Source organism: Tyto alba, unplaced genomic scaffold (genome assembly GCF_018691265.1).
Source record: "Tyto alba isolate M040663 unplaced genomic scaffold, T.alba_DEE_v4.0 Super-Scaffold_3, whole genome shotgun sequence".
NCBI classification, from domain to species: domain Eukaryota; kingdom Metazoa; phylum Chordata; class Aves; order Strigiformes; family Tytonidae; genus Tyto; species Tyto alba.
The window spans coordinates 5,907,253-5,923,813 of record NW_024881304.1 but is presented as its reverse complement, the minus strand read 5'-3'; the positions used below and the strand labels follow the sequence as shown (position 1 = coordinate 5,923,813).

Sequence of the window (16,561 nt, the reverse complement as noted above, 5' to 3'; positions counted from 1 at the left end):
TGTAATAGTACACATCCAACTCTGTAGTGGGATTCCTTCTTATCAATGTGTAATGGAGGGGTAGATAAATGACTCCTAATGTATTAATTCCTGCTTGTGTTTGCAAAACTGTGGGCTTGCTTTGTAAGATACTTTCAGTTACAATAGTTCCTTAAAATTTGTCTCAATCTTGTCTTTTTGTAGGGAATGGAATCGCAGCCCTTTGTAAATCTGAAGTTTGAAACAGATTACTTTATAAAGATTGTTCCTTTTCCTTCCATTAAAAATGAAAGTAATTATCACCCATTTTTCTTCCGAACTAGACGTAAGTATTTCATGCAAAATAGTATTGCATATCATCTCTTCACCAATGGGTGTTGTCGTGTTCCCCCCCGCCTCTGGCACTTCAGTTTTCCCAACCAAGTAATGTAGTAGATGATGATGATGTTAGAAGAGTCTGGGTTAAGATAGTTACTGACATAGTCTCTGGCGGTAGATCTGGGTGTTAAGTGGAAAGGATTTGGATGCCACAGATAAATCTGTGGTGTATTATAAATGTGTGTTAGGCAACAAGCAGAAGAAAAGTCTCAGGTAGGCCTGAGATTATCTCAGGTTTGCCTACAGCAGGATTACTCTCATGGTTCTCAGGAACATTTGACTCATGAAGATGGTTTGCTGTTCCTCCTCTCTGGACATCGTGAAGAAGCTCTGGTTGTTCTTGGTTTTGAAATCACAGTTCCAAAACCAGATATGTAGAGATAGATATAGATGACTATATATAAAATTAGATAGCAACAAATCAAGTTGAATTTCTCAAAACGACTTAATTCTCACTGGAGTTAGAGAGAAGAAACTTGAAGAAGCTCCTCAGTGCTTAAGTAGTATGATGACAAACTGCAAGTACCTTTTGGGGTGAAATGTTGCTATTTGTCCTGCTTAGGTTTTTTTATCCTATAAAACTTCCTTCAAATATTTGAAAGTCTGTCTGTTGAGGCAGACTGCAGTAACACTTGTCTTTGTAATAGTGGTCAGCATTTTTATTTACTCTGAGTAAATGTATTCCAGACGAGTTTCAACTTCCTCTCCTGCTGTGCTGTGCCTGATGCTATCCCTTTTCTCTCACTAAGGAATGCTGTTTTCAAATTAATGAACTTGTGTTTCTCATATAAAGATGAGAAGGAACTTGAAATCATAACAAAGAAGCTAAGATTAAAAAATATATTTACTCCACACATATTAGAGACTGGGAAAGAAATGGGCGTATTTTCTGCAAAATTACGTATTCCTTTCTTTTGCACTTTTTCTATTTAAATAGCATAGCATTTTGATACTGTATCATTAATAAATTTTTGTGTGTATTTCTAGCATGTGAATTGTTGCTGCAGCCAGAAAACCTTGTCTGCAAACCTTGTAAGTAAAATGTAATACTTCCTGTATATTCTTACAAAAAGTTACTGTACTTGAAGAGTCACTTTTTTCCAATTCATTAATATCTCCTCTAACAGACTGGAAGCCAAGGAATCTGAATGTTACCCAGCAGGGTTTTAACATGCAAGTGTCCTTTGATCACGCACCTCACAACTTTGGGTTTAGATATTACTTTCTTCACTACAAACTTAAGCATGAAGGGCCATTTAAGCAAAAGACCTGCAAACAGGTACGTCACTGAGTTTTGCAACTCTTAAAAGCACAACACCTGTTAAATGTTCTATGGCCTTAGAGAAATCTTAAAAACTTAATATAATATAGAATACTATCAGTTTTAAAATTTTTAAACTAGTTGGTACTAGTCATGTAAATAATAATTGTATTGTGTTAGAACTCATCAGCCAAAACCAGGACTGAGGGGCCTCCACTGGAGCTGCATGGTATAAGCAAATTGGAAGTGACTGTTCTCTCTCTTCAACACGTTACAACTAATTATTACTACAAATTGCAGTTTTATTATGTTTCTTATACATATTATTTCCTACTTTTTAATTTCACCTTTGCACTAAATTTGACTATATAGATTATCCATCTGAAATGGTATCACAAGATAGCTCTCACTTTAATTTGTGTGTGGAATTAGGTGCTCTCTGACTTTGTACAGCTGTGTGCCTCAGTCTTGTTATGTGAGCTGCAATTTGTTGTATTATTTTCCTTAATTTTGGTTAATATTCAATGACAAATTTGTGCTCAGTGGTCAATCTTTCATCCTAGGTCTCTGAAAGCTAGGGAGCTTCAGGGCATAACGTAGAGTTTATGTATTAGACCAAAATTCTAAGGGTTGGTTTTTGTTTGTTTTTTTGTTTTTTGATAATTAATCATATCATATAGTACTGCGGGCAGAGGATTGTAGTCCTCGCATATCTGAATAGAGAGACTTAGTTTGGCTGGTTTAATTTGTCTTAATGTAGAAGAGCACTGTATATTTCTAAATCAATGCAAATGTATTTTTTATTAGGTTTTGAAAGTATATGAATGGCTTGCAAAGTGTTTTCTTTCCTTGATGTAGGAGCAAAACACAGATACTACAAGTTGTATTCTTCAGAATGTATCTCCAGGGGATTATATAATTGAGGTAATACTTAGCTGTTGTATAAATGACTATTTATAAATGAGGATATTAATGGAGAAATTAACTGAAATTATAGTATTTCAAGTCATACTGATGAAATTGGACTTCAGGCATCCCTACTGAAGTACCTTGGGCAAGTAAAGCTTTTTAGACAGATCGTTCTTGACCTTTCCATAACTTTGCTTCCCTTAGTGCATAGCAGTTTCATCTGTGCCTTCAAGTAAAGTTGTGCATAATTCTTGTAGTTCGGTCAGTTTTTACTATACTTAAGAGCTGTGTATTACTCTTGAATTTCTCTTGTCATCATCTGTTGGTAATGACAATATGTGAACTTTGAAAGTTAATATTACAACATTAAACTATGTACCAACAAAGACAAATTATTTCACTAATTACTAGCTTGTGGTGATCTTCAATTTTAACTTTTTGAACAGTAAGATTCTTCGCATTTGATCATAAAAGCTGTTACAGTTGTTTACGTGTTGCAGAAAAGAAAATTAAATTTCAACAAAATAAAATGAAACTTTTACTTTTCAAAGCTGGTTGATGACACTAATACAACAAGAAAAACAATGCACTATGCGCTAAAACCAGGTATGAATTTTGTTTTTTAAACTATATACAGTATTTACCTTATTAATTTAGATTCCATTTCAATTATGTTGGAAATAAATCTTGATTTGACCTGTGTCTGTTTGGTGTAATCAGGACTATTGAGGCAATTGTGCTGTGATTTTTTTTTTTTTTTTTTTTTTTTTTTTTTAAAGAGTAGACATGCACACTTGTACATACACATCTGCATCTTTGTACATTTATATTTAGTACACTTTAGATCAGTATATCATTGGAAATCTTTGTGGAAAAGTCACCTTTGTTGTTTAAGTGGATATGAAGAATCATAGCCTGTATCTTAATTGCATACAACTGATGCATGCAGTGTAGAAAAAATGTAATGAAACTGTGAGAGCAGCCTAAACATATTACTTGCCTGTGTAGTTGCCCTGAAATCAAATCAAGCAGTCTGGAAAACCTGTCAGGTGAATACTTAGCATGTCTGTGTATCAGACCAGTTATCAAAAAGGTAAATAGGGATTTCAGAATGTAACTGCAGGCACAAAACGTAGCTGCAGATGAAGGCAATGGGCAAAATGGACTGACTCCTAATGCACATGGCGAAAGGTAATCTGTGCAGGAACTCAGTTCTTTCAAAGTGGCAGTAGCTAGTTCTGCACCCTGGTACGCAAATCTGTCAGATCCAAATGACTATTGCATGCCTTATCAAAACTACACTTCATGAAAAGATATTCTCATGGGGCAAGGTATCAGTTGTCATGCAGCACTTGTTCATTATATTAGTCATTCTAATGCTGTCTTGATGGGGGCAATCAGCATAAAACCTATTTAAAATGGAGCAGAACATGATGCTTGATGCTACTATATATTTAAGAATTACCTGATAATAGTGTACTGCAGTAGTATTACATTCCCAGGGTGAAGATTTGATAAGATAACATAGCTTATTAACATATGGCTAATTCTGCATTATTTTTCAAAGTACATTCTCCGTGGGCTGGACCAATAAGAGCTATTGCCATTACAGTCCCTTTAGTTGTCATTTCAGCATTTGCAACGCTTTTCACAGTGATGTGCCGCAAGAAACAGCAAGGTAAGAGGGTTTATTCAATACAGAGTTCCATTTAAAGATGCATTTTTGCAACCAAAAATATCTTAACTGGTAGATTTATTACAGAAATCCCTTTATCTGAAGCTTTTTCATGTCTTTTCTGATTCTTTCTCCTTCTTCCTCACAGCTTTTCCATGTCTTGAAACTTTTAGCAAACTCTTAATCAGTGCTTGTTGGTAATTTGTTGCCATAGAAAGTACTGTATCACAAATCAAGACAAATCAAGGAGAGAACAAAACTGCTGTTGGGAAATACTTTGGCTTTCTGGTTTCTTTTTATTTGTGCAAGTGCTACATGACCATGTGGAATACAAACATCTTTAAATTGATATATTTTAAACATTCTCTTATTTCATTCAGAAATGTCTAATTCTTTTTTTTTTTTTTTCTTTAAATCAGATGGAAAGTAAAGCCATGTGATACAAATACTGTTCTCAGCACTGTCTGGAATACTACTTGTATCTATTACTCCAGATTTGCTCACTTTCCTGGAAGTTGCCTTTATACTTCATCCAAAGCCATCTTCCTAAATGTACTCTTTCTAAGACTTACTTGCAGCTGTTTCTCTGAATTAGATTTTATTCCCCTTTGACTTCTCTATCCTCTGTGTCCAGGAGCTGGCAAGCCACACTTGTTACACTGAGATGTTAAAAATCAATTGGCATTTTTTGTAGAATCTAGGGAATTGTGTGGTGTCATGAATATGGAAAAAGAGATTACTTCCCCAAACCTCACATAACTGTATTATCCATCTGAATTTTGGCATTGAGGTATACTGCAAGTGCTATATGCCATCTGGGTTAAATCCTTTTACCTTCTGGTCTTCTGTAGCTATCCCTTTGCTCACAGCTAGCACAGTTCCAACAAAAAAAAACCAAAACAGATGAATCACTAAGGATTTGTCTACAGAAAGAGTTGTTCCAGAATAGTTATTCCTGATGAATTGTTCTAAATTAAATCCCTAGATGGGCATTTGTATTTTGAAATACTCATGCTTTATTCCAAATTAGCTTAATCAACTGTAGAACTAGATTGAATTAGTTTGGCATAAGACCAGACTTTTATGTTCTAGCATAAAAGTATCTATACAAGGAAAGAAACACTAATAGCTATTCTGATTTTAATTAATCCTATCTTAATTCAAAATAATGTCAAGTTTATGTCCAAACCTGTGTGTGTGTATATACCAGAGAGATACTGTATGATATTCTGAAGGGTTCTGTGTTCCTGGAGTTTAATATTCTTACATGGCTTGTGTTGTGGGTCTTTTTTAAAACAAGACTTCGTTATATGCAAAACTCTTGACAATGATACATCTTTAAGGCTTACAGTATTTGAACAGAGCGGTGAAAACTGTTGAAGCTGGATAGAGGTGAAACAACCTCATTCTATTTATGAAATAAACCTGTCTTAAATTTTCTGAGTTGTACAGTAATAACTGCACATTTCACTTTCAAAGTGTGTTCCGCGTATGCAGCAGCTCAGAAGCTGGATAAATAGAGTATGTACAACTTCTCTTTTTCAGGCTGGAAAGGAAGGAAATACCTTTTGATTTTTGCATTAGTGATGAGCCTACAGAAGTTTTAAAAACCCAAAACAATACCAAGCTTTATAGTGTGAACTCTTTCTCTCTTCCAATTTAGAAAACATATATTCCCATCTGGATGAGGAGAGCTCAGAATCTTCAGCATATGCTGCAGGTCTCCATGTGGAAAGACTTCGTCCCCGGCCAAAAGTGTTCATCTGCTATTCCAGTAAAGATTGCCAGAAACACATTAACGTCATCCAATGCTTTGCTTACTTTCTTCAGGACTTTTGTGGCTGTGAGGTAGACTCAATGTTTCTTCTGTAAACAGTTTCCTTAATTGAAACAGCACCCCCAAACCTCATAATATGTGCTCGAAAAATGAAATATTTCAATCTCTCCTTTCCACAGAGATAACTTTCGTTATTTTTCTAAATACTGGCTACATAGATTTTCTTTACTTAGGGAAAGGAACAGATCATAGCCCATGTTTTTAAAAAACAGAGTAGTGGAAAATGTGTACTGCATCGATTCCAGGACTTTTATTCAGCTGTGTTTAGCTTTGTATTAACTGCTTTTTCTGTATAGTAGGTGTTGCATCTTTATAGTCGGATGTCACAAAGAGGTATTAGTGTCTACCTGATATACTTCAGTATTCCTAAAACACATTTTATATTGTAATTTTTGAAGTGGTTGAATCTATCAAAACTCATACCGTGTAATTACGATTAATTTTTGACACTATGTATTAATTCGTATTGACTTTTCCATTCTATTCCAATAATGCTGTAAAATTATAATCAATACGTGGCTGGTCTTTCACTTCCCAACTGTAAAAATGCAAGACAGCGGTTAGCCTATTTTTGCCACATTTGAATCCTGCCACGATGATGTTAACGGTGTGAACTGGGACTGGATTTCCCACCACACAGCAAGTCTGGCCTCTAGTGGCCAAACTCTGTAACAGAAGCGATGCCTCACGTGTTTGGGGATGTTCACAATTGATTCGTGTGTTTAAAATAGTTCAGATGAGGTGATTTATAAACTTGTACGTCTCTAAAGGGGTATTCTTTAGCTGTGCTACACCATACCTCTTTGGGATAGTGTTAAGGTGAGCTGTTACCACTGTAACTATGTACTAATGAATATGTGGTATCAAGCATCATTTAAGATTTATATGATGAAATATTGAAAGGAACTACATACAGAAATAATACGTGTTATTATTAAAGCTGTGGAGTTTAATAGAAAAAGTGATGCTCAGTGCACAACAGAACAGTTGAACAAGTATTTTTCATATGGAGTTGGAACTTGTTCTCATAATGGACAAAACCAGTGGCGTTTAATAGCCATTTAAAATAATAACTTGACCATACGAAAAATCGTTTCTCAGATATAGGAGATCAGACAGTAGCTTGAAGAACAGAAACAAAAACAGACATGAAAGAAAATCTACCTGCATTCTACCTTTATCAGAGTATCTCCCAAGCAGCTGTAAAACGACTTTTCTTCCCCACACGTAGAATAGTTCAGTTGGAAGGGGCCTACGGTGACCATCGCTCAGGCATGATCACTTTCTTCCTGTAGCTGACTGTGCAGTAGCAGCTTTCATGAGTTCTGTTCTAGGCACCTACCTGCTCTCTGTCTTCTGTCATGGTGAAGTTTTCCACTCGGTTATGGGTGATACAGCAGAGCAAAAATACTTTGTTCTCTGGGAAGATGCATGAGAGAAGAATTTATAAATGGTTTTGATGTGTGTCTATTATGAATGAGTTTTCCATCAATTTTTTTCTGATATTTTACTGCTCGTTCCTTCTTCCATGAGATTAACCATTGTGTCCTTTATCTTGGTGTACATAGGCATTTTAGACCATGTAGAATGTTCAGAAAATTTGACAAAGTACAAAATAAGACAACTCATGATAAAATTTTCAGAGCTTTCTTACCAGAGATAAGCTGCTGCTGTTTTGCATCCTAACTGAAAGGACTCAATGTTATAGGGACTACTTACGTTTGTATCTAAAAAATTCTTGTCATCAGACTTCATTAATATGCAAAAGATGATAAATGAAATGGAATTCCATTACATTCAGCATATTAAGAACCCAAATATGCAACAACAGTTAAACTGTTTGAGGCAGGCACAATACATTGTTTATTGTGGATAGGTGATATCTAATTTGATCAGATAAGTAAATAGCAATTTACCTAGTTCAGTCACATTTTCTATGTTCTTTTTATTCCTGAGAAATACTGATATGTACCACATCCATAGTGTGTTGGTTTTTTTTTTTTTTTTTAAGGAACTACCCAGTTTACATTCAGCTACTTGGCTTTACACTGTTACTTGTTGATTCCATAAATTTATAGGTGACACAGGTATAACTACACATGTTTTCCTTTTTTTAATTTTTATTTTCTTTTTTATTTTGGTGAATAACTACTGACATACCATCACTGATTCCAGTTTGTCCACTATCAGGACTATGTTAATTATTACTTATTTCTCTTTTAAAACATCTTGTATTTGCATCGAGGACAAGCTGTAGTTAAACTCAGTTGTCAGATAAATACAAGCTGACTCACTGAGTATAACACATTGAAATTTTATTAGCAAATATATCTAATAATGAATAACAACCAGAAGGTTCTTTTTCTTTTCCAGGTGGCTCTAGATTTGTGGGAAGATCTAAAAGTCTGTAAAGAAGGTCAGAAGGAGTGGCTTATTAAAAAAATAAATGAGTCACAATTTATCATCATTGTGTGTTCTAAGGGAATGAAATACTTTGTTGAAAAAAAGAACTGGAAACACAGCGGGGTAACCAAAGATGCAGGAAAAGGAGAACTCTTTCTGTTTGCTGTGTTGACTGTTGCAGAGAAGCTTCGTCAAGCAAAGCAGAATTCAAATGACCTCTGCAAGTTTATTGCAGTCTACTTTGATTACTCCTGTGAAGGAGACATCCCTGGTATTCTGGATCTAAGTACAAAATACAAACTCATGGACAATCTCCCTCAGCTGTATTCACATTTACACTCCAGAGATCTTAGTGTACAGGATGCAGAGGTGTTTCCTGTTAACATCAGTAAAAGGAATTATTTCAGGAGCAAATCTGGGAGATCCCTTTATGTTGCTATTTGCAATATGCATCAGTTCATCGATCAGGAGCCAGATTGGTTTGAGAAACAATTTATTTCTTTCCCTCCACCTTCTTTACATTACTCAGAGCCTGTCATGGAAAAATTTGATTCGGGCTTGGTTTTAAATGACTTAGTCAATAAACAGGTGATGGATGGTGATTTTTACCTGAAAACAGATGTAAATAATATTTCAGCAGGGAATTCAGACTCTCACTGTATAATTCAGCACTTAAACCTTGGAGAAGATGTAGCAGCTCAGGACATTCAAGGTGGTAGCAGCTCTGTTCTTCAGCCATTGTTACATGTTGTTAAAGCTTCAAATCTTAAAGATATGCCTCGAGATTCTGGAATCTATGATTCATCTGTTCCTTCATCTGAATTATCTTTACCTTTAATGGAAGGACTATTGACAGACCAAATTGAAACATCTTCTATTACAGAAAGTGTTTCTTCATCATCAGGTTTAGGTAAGATACCGCAGTGTTTCAAAAACTACATTCAGTTATTCTGAGCATATTTCTACCATCTCAAAATATTTAAGATAATATATGAGGAGCCATGCAGAAGGCTGCAGAGGAAGATGAGTGTTGTATAAAGATGGTAAAAAAAGATAAGTTTCAGCAACTTTAGAAAAATTAATCTTTTCCTTAACTTACTGTGGGGGGGGACTCTTAGCTAAGTTGGATTTCACTAAAATTCTATTAATAAGTCACTTCTCATTAATTTACCTGTTATTGGAGAAATGGCTTCTTTCTCATGGCTTCTTTCTTCCAGCACTCCTTGGCAGCTGGGATACTCAGTTGACAGCTATGTGGCTTAATCAAGAGGGTGCACTTGGAGAAGGACCATAAATCTAAACCTGACATCCTATTTTGCCCCAGCACATACTAGAATCTTTAGGGATATAGTCTGTACTGTGGTTAACTCAAGTTTCAGAATGACATTAGGCTACTTATCAGATATGGGGCTGGGGAAAATGAACAAATGGGTTTCAGTGAAGGAATTTAAATGCTTGGAAGGCACTCTCCAAAATAGATACCCAGATTAGATGCCTACAGTTAGAAGGTGTAAATATTGCCTCAAGCTATACAAGAAGCTGATCTGACCTTACTAGTTATAGTACATTGAACTGGCATCACAACTACATCAGTGTACAATTGCTGGAAAATTCCGCTCATAGAATAAAATTACTGTTTGCTGAGATTTTCCTTAAGCAGCTACAACAGGTGAATATTGCATTCTGATGGTGGTATGCTGTTCTGCGTTCTCAAATGAGTGTTGACAGTGAGCTAATTTGTTAGACTGTTGGCTAAATGGATTCTTTTTTATTTTTTTTGATTATTCAGATAAGTCATAACTAGTGTTTGATGCCAGAATTATCTTGGGGCGGGGAGAGAATGTAAATGTTGGTTTACAGATACAGCATCTAGATCTATAGGCTTAGATAGTCTATAGACAAAATAACTAAAACCTGGAATCTCTTCAAGTGGAAAAAATCCAGATGTACTGATTTAACTACATGTCACAAATACTCTATTCTTGTTTCAAAATTAGTACAATATTCTTTAATTTCCTGCCATCTTCTAACATAGCCTGTCTTCACATTTGTGGGAAAAATTACAGATGATATTTGTGAAGGTTCTAGTGTTGGATGAAAGTAGAATGCTAGTTTAAAATCTATGTCCTCTCTGTAAAATGCTTTACTGGTGTTCCCCTCCTGATTCAATCACAGAGCTGTCAGCTGGGTGTCCCAGCTGCCAAGGAGTCACTGGAAGAATGAAGCAGTCTTTCTAGTAATTAATTCTCAAGTCACATACCTACTTGTTAACATGTTTCAGCTGTAGAGGTTGAACATTACAGCACTAGCTGATAGAGTTGGATCTTAACACCAATGTTCCAGTGTCTTAAGAAACCACAATTACTTCTGCCATATTCTCATTCACTGTCCCTGTCCAAAAGCACCACCCTGACCAACTCTCCTCAAACCTCCCCTCACCCAAACCGCAGTCCTGGTGAGGTACAGCGTACAACAGAGACAGTATCTAGAACTGAGCATCATCTGCCTATTAGAACGTGACCCATTAAATCTTTTTACTGTCTCAGACATACAAAATGTTTATACCTCTATTATTTATATATATGCCTAATAATGAGAGGGTAGATAGAAGTCTTTAGCTTTTATTCTTGTTCTAAGAGTTGGACACGTCCACGTTATTACTCTGAATTCACAATGCCATTTCTGTTCTGACTACCTATTTTTTATCCATTACTTGGTCAGAACAGAATGGAATAGCTCTGCTGTTTAGCATCTCAAGGTAGATCTTTCCTTTCTTCTTTAAAGGACAGTTTGATTTAATCTTTTGAATTAATATCATGTCACATAGTTAGTACTACTTGCTATCTTTCAGTGCAGTTCATGTGCAGACTACTGATCTGCAAAGAAAAGATTCTCAAAAGAGATCATCATATTGGGCATCATCAACTGAAGTTCAAACCAGTTTAATTTTGAGAAAGTACCAATGACCAAAACTTTACTAGGTCCATTCACAAATAAGGTCTTCTCTAGGAAGCCCTGCCTGGAGAGGAAATTTTGTATTAATTCTTTAGATGAGGAGTTACTGAGCATGGTAGTTCAGCCTCATGAAAGTATAGCATTATGATCCAGAAGGTGTTCATAAATTTTCGTTGCATAGTTTCTAAAAGGTTGACCAAATACAAAATCAGTGTTTCAGTTAATGAACCTCACTTTTCTTTTTTTCTTTTTTTTCCTTTTGTAGGGGAAGAAGAACCTCCTGTAATCACTGCTACAAAATTCTTAGTGCCTGGAATATGTAAAGCAGAACTTCATTGCCATATCCATACTGATGAACTGCAGGCAATTGCTCCTTTATAATACGTTACAACACTGTTGTGCATTGCCACTTTATCAACAGCCTCTGTTTGTGCTTTAACTACCATGCTGTCTCAGCACTAAATCTACTTGAAGGAACATACTCCCTGAAGAAGATCTGTTATTCCTAAGGGATTTTTTTTATGTCCAGTAAACTTGAATTTGTTGGTCTTTATATATAGTCTTTCATTATTTGAAAAATACAATATGGAAAAATAGATGGGAATACATTTCCTATTACCAATTAAATGTCATAATATTTCACTGTTTACAGATGCAATAATCAAAAATTACTTTTTTTTTCTAGAAATAATATTGCAACTGGACATAAAATAGCTTGGAACATTAAGTTTTAGCAAATTTTGTAGCTCAGCCTCTAGTTTGAAGTGCTGACATACTTGATGGCAGGAGTATTGCAGTGAATGAGAGCAGGATTTTTTTACAGAATCAAGATAAAATGCCAAAGGTGAGATCAAGAAATTCTCCATCAGAAGAAATAATTTTCTTTTAGAAATGTTTGAACTCCTTTCCTCGTAGTCTCCTTTCTTTCCCAAATGTTAATGTGTCTCAGTATTTAATTTCAGATAAGTGCACATTTCCCTCTTCTGTATGATTCTCCTATCTCTTCTCCACAATCTGGCTATGATGACTCACAAATAGTACCATACTGAGTCTGAAGTATCATTTTTGTAATAGACAAAACTATAGATCCTGCATATACTGAGTGATACCATGGAAACAAAGTTTCCTGTTTTCTTCCTGGAAGGGCTAACATAACATACTTTAAAGAGATGGGGTATGGAAAACCAAATTTTGTATTTAAGACATCATTCTGGATTTGTTCACCTGTGAGATGAGTATGCTTGATGGGGGATTTCATATCCTTCAAGGACATGCTTCTACAAAATCACCTGGAGTGAAACAAGTTAAAACAAGCAATTAACAGGCATGAATACTTTGCTTTGTTTTGAGCTGACCTGTAAATAGAAGCCTATGAGTTATTTTGCAGTTCACACTAATCATTACTTAGCAATTAAGATAGTACAGTCTTAGCATTTTTTGTTAATATAATGCTTCTAAAACTACAACTGGACATGCTTATCTAAAGCCACAGGGCATGCATGTCTTTTTCTGCAGTGAAGAGGTAGGTATACCTTCATTCAAAATATCCCTGCTGTTTCCAAAGAGCAACTTTTCATAAGGAAACCCCATCTATGTAACTGCAATTCTAGGCACTATAATAAGAAGCCTGATAACAGCAAATTGTAAATGACACCTTATCAATGTGCCTTCGCTAGTTTTGCTTATGGAGCCAGATTCTGTCTCATTTACTCTGTCTTCACATTCCACTAACAGGAGGTTACTTTAAGAATACATCAAGGGAGAGCTCAAACACCTCAAATATTTTCTCAGTTTTGATAGATGAGAATTGGACATTGCTAATTGTTATGCTGTATTATCCATTTTATTAGCGTGAGATAAAACTATTAAACCAGTAGTGATTTTGGCTGAGTAGCTTCAAAGCTCCTGGGTTTTTTTTGTGTCAGTTTATATTTAATCATTTGAATTTCTAAGCAAAAGACTCCTGGAATTGTTTTCACAGGTGGAGTAAGAAAGTGCTGTAACAATTGTTTGAATAGAACTGTCCATGGCAGAACTCCCAATATGCTTTGCAATTCTAATATGGAATTCTGTGATCAACTGGATTGATGTGTCAGATTTGGAGGGCCTTGTCTGTTAATGTAATATTCCTTTGTCTTCCAGTTTTCTGAATTTGAAAGAACACTAACTGGAAAACCTCATACTTGAAATACCTAAGTAAGTTTAGGTAGTTCTATGTACATGGTGAATCATCTGCACCTTGGATGATTTTTTTTTTTTTTTAACTGTACCTTGGGCTATCGTGAAGGCAAAATTCTTCATGTTTTCCTGTTCTTTGAAGTTCAAAAATCTGGGTCAAACTATGCAGAATAATCTGTAGGTAAATGCTCTTTCACGAAATCCACCTATGAAGGATCTTGATTCATTGCAGTTCTTGCCGTTCTAATAGAGGAAGAGTTTGGATTGATAAGACAGAGGCAGAAAGGTTAGAAGATTTGTGTGCTGAAGAGCTGCTGTACATATAAATGCCAAAGCTGTAAAACATGAGGAGGCGGCAATTCCTTAGCAGTTAGCTGGTGAAGGTAATGCTGCTTTCCTCTGTGGAAAGTCACAGCTCATGTACTGTTATTTTATGCTAGACTAAAGATTTCCTGGTTCTTTTAAATTCAGTAGCAGAACTGGTATTACTTAATGGAATTAGCTTTTCATTTTGAGCTCTAACAAAGCTCAGTTTCGAAAATGGACGAGGGCCATTGTACAAAGAATTACTTGTCATTAATGTTTTTATTTCTTCAAAATTTGCTATACAATCCTGCGAATCTTATGTTTTTAATTATAAAAGGTCTACACAGGTGCCAGTCAAATCCACTGGGGGAGGGGGGGTCAGGAAGGGGGAGGAAAGTAGAATTCCTTCATTCCTTCTTAGCATAAGGTAGAAACAGCCTATTATATGTCCTCAGAAGAAAGACAATAAATTGAAAATTCAGAGTAGGACGGCTCACACTTAAAATATACGAATTTGAGAAAAGTAATACTTAATCTGATTTAGCGTAGCTTTTTTACAAAGCCACAGTGATTTAAAAAATAAGAAAAGTACTGTGTATATTGAGATGCTGGAAGGACTTAGTACTGAATTTGCAAGAATTCTGTATTTTTCCTCCAGTCAGAGTAACAGCAAAAATCCTTGTAAAAAAATATTTTTAAAACAAATATGTTAACAAATGTTAGAGGTTAGCTTACTACTATTGTCAAGCATTAGTAAACTCTAAGCAGAATGTTAATGGTGAAAGGATCCCTTTAATTTCTACTAGACTCAAATGTGTAGACATTGTTTGAATGCTTTAAAATGTATTTTCTGGGAGGGTGGAAGAACATTGGAAAACTGAAGGTATAGCAGTGTGTACAACATTTTGAATTATAAGTATGCCTGTTGCCATAATTTGTACCTGTACATAAACACATCAACTGTTGAACATATGCAGCTGGAAACAAAATACAGCAGATGTTTGCAGAAATAAAATTTTTATGATACTATGATTTAGAAGTTAAACATAAAAATAAAACAATTTTTGTTCGGTTTCTTGCATTGGGCTTTTCTTAGTAGTATAAGAAGATTTGGCTTAAGAGTTCATTTGTTTTATCCAAAACACTTTTAGTGCAGTTATGCACACCACACAAAGAACCAGAGTCTATAACTGCTATTCATACTTTATATCTGGACGCAAAACAGATATTTTGATGACTGTTTAATATAGTAAGCAACTGTAAGAAACTTGAATTTTCTAGAACTTCTCTATTGGACCGACTGAGTCTGTTTTGTTTTGATTTTTTTTTTTTTTAAATGAAACTGCCCTAATGTGATTTTATGTAGTTATTTTTGCTATATCCTTCTTGAAGGTCTCCTGGCCTTCAAGTACATGGTTGTGCATGTCAAGTGAAATGTATCCACAGCGACTACAAAACTATAACGTGGATTAGATTAATTTTGTCAAAGAAAATGTGCTAATTACCTAAGTTTTATATGCTTTTTGTTTTCATCCAAGTGAACGTCAAAGCACTGTTCCAGTCAATGAATCCTGCAAACCGTAATTTCAGCCTTGAAACCACTTGTATTCCTTATGTTGCTCAGGTAAATGAAGGCTTTTATAATGGACTTCTGGTCTAGCACAGTCAAACTTAGAATGCCATAGACAAACCTGTAATGAGCCTGTAAAACTTGTTATTATTGAAGACTTGAGTTGCTTATTGAAGACTTGAACAGCTTACTTAATAGCAGATAGTTTGCATACACATTAGTTATGTTGAATTTACAGGATGATGTTTAAAATGTGTGTACCTGTTGTTTTCTTTGGGCCTCTGTCCCACAATTCCTAATTCTGCTTCTATCACCAGGTAGATCAGAGATGTGAATAGTTGCATTAGTAATTCCAAAGGGAATTTGCTAAGTTCCTTCTCTGTATCTGAACTGGACTTCTTTGAGATGTGTTATCCATGTGTATATTCAGTAGTCCTAGCCCCTGTATCCTCTGCCTTGGAGCCCAGTACAAGAGGGACTTTGAAAGAAAATGGAAAGAAGGGGTTGCTCTAGTGTTTATACCTTTAGTTTAATACATGAGAATCCTTGGGATACTTTCCAGATACTGGGGAACTGTTGGGCCAAAATTCTTACACCTTAAGGATTTGGAAAGATATGCTTTGATACACAGATGTGAATGTGGCGAATACATCTCAAAAAAGTTAAGGAAATAAGCTCTCATTTTTCTCATTTAAATATTTTGGTGACTTGATACTGAAATCCCCCACCGAAGAACCCCAGCTCACACAGCATCAAACACTTTTTGAGTTATAGTGGAAAAATGTGCACTGCATACAATATGTGCATTCAACCCATAACTGGTCAGACCCAAGTTATTTCTAAAAGGTCAGACGTTTAAAGGTTGTGCTGTAGATGAGGTGAAGGAACTTTCTTCCCTATCAGCTATAAATTATTTAATTTTACTTGCTATCATCTGTTGCTGTTTCTCAGACTCATAAAAAACAGAACAATGGTCAATTTATATCTTTTACAACAGAATACAATTTCACTCTTTAGTCTCTTAGAACTGATTTAATAGTCTGATTTACCTATGATGCTTGTTTTTATGGGCAGTTGCACTGTTGACAATGATTTTGTATTTATAGCAGT

The 16,561-nt window shown here is 35.3% G+C and overlaps 1 protein-coding gene across 4 annotated transcripts in view; it reads left to right on the top strand.

The window, feature by feature from the left end:
* Positions 1 to 12,076, top strand: part of IL17RD (interleukin 17 receptor D) — a 69,664-nt gene extending 57,588 nt beyond the window's left edge. For all 4 annotated transcript variants that reach the window (XM_032984331.2, XM_032984330.2, XM_032984328.2 and 1 more), the window contains 9 exons: positions 184 to 304; positions 1,345 to 1,389; positions 1,485 to 1,636; positions 2,477 to 2,542; positions 3,079 to 3,133; positions 4,095 to 4,205; positions 5,866 to 6,050; positions 8,413 to 9,352; positions 11,663 to 12,076. In XM_032984331.2, coding sequence (XP_032840222.1) covers positions 184 to 304; positions 1,345 to 1,389; positions 1,485 to 1,636; positions 2,477 to 2,542; positions 3,079 to 3,133; positions 4,095 to 4,205; positions 5,866 to 6,050; positions 8,413 to 9,352; positions 11,663 to 11,778 — 1,791 coding nt within the window. In that variant the 3' untranslated portion in view covers positions 11,779 to 12,076. The remainder of the gene's footprint in view (positions 1 to 183; positions 305 to 1,344; positions 1,390 to 1,484; positions 1,637 to 2,476; positions 2,543 to 3,078; positions 3,134 to 4,094; positions 4,206 to 5,865; positions 6,051 to 8,412; positions 9,353 to 11,662) is intronic.
* Positions 12,077 to 16,561: the final 4,485 nt, after the last annotated feature.